Source organism: Lagenorhynchus albirostris, chromosome 9 (assembly GCF_949774975.1).
Source record: "Lagenorhynchus albirostris chromosome 9, mLagAlb1.1, whole genome shotgun sequence".
NCBI lineage: Eukaryota > Metazoa > Chordata > Mammalia > Artiodactyla > Delphinidae > Lagenorhynchus > Lagenorhynchus albirostris.
The window spans coordinates 5,263,948-5,270,865 of record NC_083103.1 but is presented as its reverse complement, the minus strand read 5'-3'; the positions used below and the strand labels follow the sequence as shown (position 1 = coordinate 5,270,865).

Below are 6,918 nucleotides of genomic sequence, written 5' to 3'. Positions count from 1 at the left end.
GAGGAGGAAGGAGGGTGTGATTTTTCCCGACCACATTTATAAGACCGTAGTGATAAAAAACAATTATGGTACTGGCATAGGAACAGACAGACATGGAAGAGAATAGAGAACTGACGGGCAGACCCAATACCTTCAGGAGCTTAACATGTAGGTCAAAATGTTCAGTAGATGATGTTGGGGAAGTGGATTCCTACCTGACAGCACGTGCAAGGTGGCCTCTAGGTGGATTAATGGTGTGAATGTGAAAGTAACTTGAAAAAGTTAATAAAAGACAACATAGGAGCCATTTGTTGTGATTCAGGGCAGTAATTAAAGACTTTTTGTTTTTATTATTAATCCCCAAGCTATGCTACCTAACTAGAAAATATTGCCTCTTATAAGTTACATAGATATAAATGTTCCATATATTCTCTCCTATCATTAAAACATGCAGTAATAAAAGACTTTTTTTAAAATTTATTTTTGGCTGCGTTGGGTCTTCATTGCTGTGCACAGGCTTTTCTCTAGTTGTGGTGAGCGGAGACTACCCTTCGTTGCGGTGCGTGGGCTTCTCATTGTGGTGGCTTCTTTTGTTGTGGAGCACGGGCTCTAGGTGCGTGGGCTTCAGTAGCTGTGGCACGTGGGCTCAGTAGTTGTGGCTCACAGGCTCTAGGGCTCAGGCTCAGTAGTTGTGGCGCACGGGCTTGGTTGCCCGCAGCATGTGGGATCTTCTCAGACCAGGGCTAGAACCTGTGTCCCCTGCATTGGCAGGTGGATTCTTAACCACTGAGCCACCAGGGAAGTTCCCAGTAATAAAAGACTTTTAAACAAAGTTTTGAAAGCACAAAACACAACCACTCCATCGCCCCCTCCCCACCAAAAGCCTCCTGATGAATTTGACGACACTGTTTGATGAAAGACACCTAGGACAAAGTAAAGAGAGAGGGTGGACAGAATCGGAGAAGGTATTTGTAATGTTTGAAGCCAAAACATTAAAATCTCGAATAAGCAAAGAACTCCTGCAAATCAACAGGAAGTAGGCAGCAAATCAACTATAAAATGGTCAAGATATGAAGAGGCAATTCCCAGAAGAGGAAAACAAAATTCAAGGAGCACATGAAGAGCTGATGCAAAATCTTAGTAATGAGAGACGCCATTTAGAACAACTTTATACCAATTCGACTGGCAAACATTCCAAAGCTGCTAATGCCACGTCTTGGGGGCATGTGGGGCTGGAGTGAGTTGGAAGGGTAACTGGGCTGTGGAGTAGGCTGGTGCAGCCGTTGGGGAAGGCCACCTGGCGCTACTTACACAACCCAAGTGTTCACATACCTGGGACGCAGCAGTCCCACTATTCCCACAGGAAGTGAGAATGGAATGGGGATAAAGGGAACATAGGGGAATGGGGATAAAGGGAACATAGAACTAACTAACTAACTAAACAAATGGTGAGGGCAGGACCAGCACGGACTAGCAATGACAACGGACTAGAGTCTGAGGAGCATGCGTGCTACACACACACACACACACACACACACCCCCACACACACACACCCTGTGCCGTGGTCCAGCATGCAGGAACAGTCCAGGACTGCCCTGCAACCTTGCTGTGGGAGGACAGAGGGACAAGACAAGCTAAGATGAACCCTGGAGGTCTCTGATGGTCCACAGGGCACAGGGATGGAGGGTGGGAGTAGACAAATGCTCCTGCACACCCAGGGCCATCAGGGAGGTTGAGTTGGGCTAATGTCTACTCAGAGCGATGGGAAAGGGACAGAGACCTGGAGCTGCGGCCACAGCAGGACGGGTGGGGGAGGGGAGCACCCGTCAGGGCCACCGCCCCCTCCTCCACTTCCCCCCCTCCCCTCCCCCCCCCTCCCCTTCAATTGCCCAGACCTAGCACCCTGCCTACACAGGAAGACGCTGAGGTCTGGCTGTCCCTGTTAGGCCCTGGAGAGCTCAGAGGAGAAGGCCTCAGTGCTGCCTGGTGAGACTTCAGTTCCTAGCATTTTGCGTGTGTGTGTGCAGGTGTGTTTGAATGTGTGTGACGGGGTGTGAAAGGGTTGTGTGAGTGTGTCTTTGGAGACGGGGGCGTGTTGTCTTTGTCAAGGCTGTGGAATTTGCTGCAAAGAGAGAATGTAGCAGGAAGGGAACTGTTCAGGTTATATTTTTGATATAAAATTGCAACTGTCTCTTTGCTTTATTTTGTTCTTGGCTCTAGGTAGCTCATTGAATACCAGACGTTCAGAACTGGGGAAGGCAAATTTCAGGTTGCTTTTAGCTCAGGTCAAAGGAGCAAAGGAAGCTCTTCTGGAAGAAAAAGAGGAAAAGGGGTTTGTGTGTTAAGGGATAAAAAGGGTGTTGGCGGGACCTGAGGGAAGAGGTTTGTGAATGGGGGAGGGGCAGAGACCCTAAGTCCTGGCCCCTGGGCGGGAACCTGGAGCCTGTTCTAAGGCCCAGGCACTTGCTGCCCGCTCGGCCCAGCCCTCCCTGCGTCCAGAACCGTCGGCCTCAGAACAGTGCCTGTCCTTGCCTCTACCGCCTTTGCCTGCACCAGTCCCAGAAGGTGCAGTCAGGAAATGATCGTTTCATTATCCACTTAGAAAGTTATCAATTGACGGTGTTTTTCAAGCTTTGCATCGCCCCTGAAGAATCACTGCTGGGGTGGGAAGGGCTGGGCGGTGTAAGAGATGTCAAAAGTGATGAAAGGAGAAGGGCACTAGTCCTTGAGCTGGAGTGTGGATCTCCTGACTCCGCCGAACTCCTGCCTGGGTTTTCTTTCTCCCTCTGGACGCCCCCTCCTCCCTGCCAATCCCACAGACGCCTGGACTCACTAGGTCCAACACAGGACATACGATGTCCTCCCAGTGACTGCCTCTCCTCCCGGGTCCCCATCTTGGTCTCCCTGGAGGCTTCCTTCCCCACGCAGTCACCAAGTCCAGAAGCTTCCTCCTGGATGTGTTTGGAGAACTTGCCCAGGGCCTAGCCCAGGCCCCACGTGGGGCCTGGCTCCCCCGCAGTCTCAGCCAGCTCAGTCAGCATTGGGGGAGGGAGACGGGTCTTTATGAAATACCGCCTGGACAACCCTCACTGAGGCTTTCTCCATCACTGCCATGGGGGGACCCAGAGTAGGGCCTGAACCCCCAGAAAGGGGTTGCCCGGTGGACAGATGGGGTTCAACAGCGTTGGTGCTCGTCCTGGAATCCTTTAAAATTGCCCTCAATCCTGATGGAAGTGAAGGACAAGTGATCAACTTAGTGTTATCGTGCCAGAAATGTGTAACCTTGCCAGTGATACTTTTGAAAACGGAGGGTCCAGTGTCCCATTGTCTAGATAGATTTCAGAAACCATATCGTCCTCCTGTCGTGATTTTTACCATCCTACTTGTCGCAGGTGGCGCCCGCTTCCACGTAGGGGGTGAAACAGGTTTCCGTGAAGGTAAGCGCACCTGAGTTGAAGAAATGAGGTAATTTAGAGAGAAAAAGTAAGAAGGGAGCAGCGGGGTACGTGACTCATACAAGAACCCGAAGGTGGCCTCCAAACGGCGGATGGGTCTGAAAACCCAACTTGGGGTGTGAGTTGAGTGTTTGCACGTACGTGCACAGGGGGTGTGTCCGTCTTTGTACAGCATCTGGGCCCAGGGGGTGTGTCCGTCTTTGTACAGCACCTGGGAACAAGTGTCTACATGCAAGGGTTTGTGTCTCTGGGGTCTGTGACCCCAGCAGGGGAAGGGGCTGGACTGCGCTCCCTCTCAGGCCTCTGGAAGGTTCTGGAACCCAGCCCTAGCTGTGAGCCCATCTGCCCAGGCTGGACGTTCGGCAATCGGATGCAACCGTCTGGGACTGGCTGCGCGGCGTGGTTGAGGGGCGGGGCGGGGGGCGGAGGAGCGGCTTACGGCCAGCGCGGTGACTCAGCACGGTGGGGTGGGCCGGGGCGGGGCGGGGCGGGGCGCGCCCACCCGTATAAGGCTCGGGGCCGCCACCGCGGGCGCCGGAGTTCTGTAGCTGCTGCCGCTGCAGAGGTCCCCGTCGCCATCAGTGAGTCCCCGCCGCCTGCAACTCCCTGGGGGATTCCGAGGGGGCTCCCAGGGTTTTGGGGAGCAGTTGGGGCTCTCGGGGGGGCCTACAGCGCCCAGAACAGGGGATGCAACCCCAGGGAGGACGAGCGGGCGCCTTCTCCCCCGTAACACGCCTCTCCCAGACGCTAACAGACTTTTCTCTTCATCCTGCAGTGCCGCCCTACACCATCGTCTACTTCCCTGTTCGAGGTAGGGACCTGTGACCGGGAGGGAGGGGAGGCAGAGGTTGGGGGCTGCAGCAGCCCACGCCCCTCACCCACCTGAGGGAGTCCCCAGCCTCCCTTTTCCCTCCATCACGTGGCTACTAGCTCCGCCTTCCCTGTGCCCCGGAGCTGCCCGTTGCTAGAGTACGCAACTTCCCGGGCCTGGCCCGCCCCCCGCAGTGTGCTGGGAGATCATCGGAGGAGTCCTCACCTCCTTGGCTCTTTCCCAGCGCGCTGCGAGGCTGGGGTCTCTGCCCATCCCCACACCCCGTCCTCCCCTTCCCCAGGGCGCTGCGAGGCCATGCGCATGCTGCTGGCCGACCAGGACCAGAGCTGGAAGGAAGAGGTGGTGACCATGGAGACCTGGCCTTCACTCAAGGCCTCCTGTGTCAGTACTTCTGTCGTATCCCGGGTCAGGGGCTGGGCACTGGGGGGCAAAACTAGGGTGGGGGGCAGCCAAGCTCAGCACCTCTGACAGAGCTGTGCATTCCCCCAGCTGTACGGGCAGCTCCCCAAGTTCCAGGATGGAGACCTGACCCTGTACCAGTCCAATGCCATCTTGCGTCACCTGGGCCGCTCCCTCGGTGAGTCCTGAGGCTGCAGGTGGCCCAGTCCAGGGCAGGGGTGTGCGGGCATCAGTCAGCGTTCCTGAGCATCTGCTCAGTGTTGGCCCCTTGAGCCTCTTCCACTTAAATCAAATTGTCCTGCAACCCTGTGGAGTGGAGGCAAGTGGAGGTTACCTATCTTCCCTAAGGTCAGGCCCGGGTCTGTCTAGCAATCCTTGCCCTGTAGCAGGCCACCTCCCACTGAATTCTGAGCATGGACTCAGACGGTCCTTTTCCACATCCTCCTCCCTCCTCCCTGGCCGAGGCTCACAGGCAGCCACGTGGCCTGTCTGGTGGGTCAGGTTGTAGTGGCTAGTCAGGCTCCCCGTCATGCTGTCTGCTCTCCCGCCACCCCAGGGCTGTATGGGAAGGACCAGCGGGAGGCGGCCCTGGTGGACGTGGTGAATGACGGCGTGGAGGACCTTCGCTGCAAATACGTCACCCTCATCTACACAAACTACGTAAGCAGGGACATGGGGATGGTCACTGAAGACAAAGAAAGAAAGGGGCTGGCTTCCTTCTCACCCTACACGACACCCCTCATGCAGCTCTGACTGACCCTTCCCTTGGGCTGCTTCTGGCTCTGCGGGGTGTGTGTGTGTGTGTGTGTGTCAAGAGCCATTATGGACTGGACACAAGACTCAGCCTCCCTGCCTGGGGGAGGGACCCAGTCAAGTGGCAGGCAATGGCAGAACAGCATGAGGACAGGAGACACCCAGCCAGAGGTGGTCCCTGATCCACAGCTGGGGGAGGTCCGGAGCACTTCCTGGAACCAGGTGCAGAGGAGGAGGGTCTATAGTCAGCTTCTAGAAGGGGTGCTGGCACTGTCAGGTGCACAAGGTATCAGGCATGGGGCACATTCAGGGACTTGGGACCAGTTTAGCAGAGGCAAGGCGTGTGTGCCTACGTGTGTGAGAGGGAGGGAGGGAGGGAGGAAGAGCAGCAGGAGATAGAGCTGGAGGGGCATCGGGCCCAGGTCCTGGAGGCCTTGAACCAGCTGGCTTGGATGCTCTCTTTGGGGAGTCTAAGCAGGGCGGTGTCTGTGATCCGGAAAGATCCTACAAGGCTTTTGCAACAGTCTGGAGAGCGATTGTGGCAAGAGTGGCCTAGTGAAGGATCAGCAGCTGAAATGGACAGAATGTGGCAATAGCCTGGGGTGGGGAGTGAGGAGAGGAGGGGCGGGGGCCAGGTGAGTGGCGATTCGCTGAGACGGGGCAGACAGTAGCGGACGTCTCAGGGCAGGGGCAGCAGTGTGAGGGTCAGGAGGATGATGTGCGGTGGCATCTCTCTGGCAGGAGGCGGGCAAGGAGGACTACGTGAAGGCACTGCCCCAGCACCTGAAGCCTTTTGAGACCCTGCTGTCCCAGAGCCAGGGCGGCCAGGCCTTCATCGTGGGCAACCAGGTGAGCTGGCCCTGTCCCGCCCCTTCCCCACCACCCTCTTCTTACAGATGGCAAACCGGTGCAGAGCGAGCACGTGAGCCATTGGTTCAGCAAAGCTGGGCAGACCAGGGGACTGGCTCGGGCTCCCTGCCTCGCACCTCCCACGCCCACCGAGCCCTTGCCCCGCTCTGCCCTGCAGATCTCCTTCGCCGACTACAACCTGCTGGACCTGCTTCGGATTCACCAGGTCCTGGCCCCCGGCTGCCTGGACTCCTTCCCCCTGCTCTCGGCCTACGTGGCCCGCCTCAGCGCCCGGCCCAAGCTGCAGGCCTTCCTGGCCTCCCCGGAGCACGTGAACCGCCCCATCAATGGCAACAGGAAACAGTGAGGGCTTGTGGCACTCTCAGCAAGAGGCAGGGAGCTGCCTGCTTCCCTTTCCCTAGGACCAATAAAGTCTCCAAGAGAGAAGCAGTGCTGTGAGCATTGAGTTTTCTGGGGAGGGGGCTCCCTGATCCTCTCACGCCTGGGGGAGGGACAGGCAGCTGGACAGGATACTTGAATCCTAAAACACAGAGTGTCTTCCTGGAGCCCTCAACCAGCTCTGTGTTTACTGAACTCCAGAAACAAAGAAAAAAAACCAAAGAAACAGGAAGAGTAATCAACCATGGTCC

The 6,918-nt window shown here is 56.4% G+C and overlaps 1 protein-coding gene across 1 annotated transcript; it reads left to right on the top strand.

Annotated features, from left to right (window-relative positions):
• The first annotated feature begins 3,886 nt into the window (after nt 1-3,886).
• Nucleotides 3,887-6,715, top strand: LOC132525083 (glutathione S-transferase P). Its single transcript, XM_060157579.1, has 7 exons — nt 3,887-4,016; nt 4,211-4,246; nt 4,548-4,648; nt 4,757-4,844; nt 5,223-5,326; nt 6,161-6,268; nt 6,447-6,715. Coding segments are annotated over exons 1-7 (627 nt in total). The 5' UTR covers nt 3,887-4,015; the 3' UTR covers nt 6,636-6,715.
• The last annotated feature ends 203 nt before the right edge of the window (nt 6,716-6,918 follow it).

Coding starts and splice junctions, on each gene's coding strand:
- LOC132525083 (XM_060157579.1), top strand. Junction 4,845..5,222: donor TCACCTGGGCCGCTCCCTCG/GTGAGTCCTGAG, acceptor CCGCCACCCCAG/GGCTGTATGGGAAGGACCAG. Junction 6,269..6,446: donor CCTTCATCGTGGGCAACCAG/GTGAGCTGGCCC, acceptor TCTGCCCTGCAG/ATCTCCTTCGCCGACTACAA.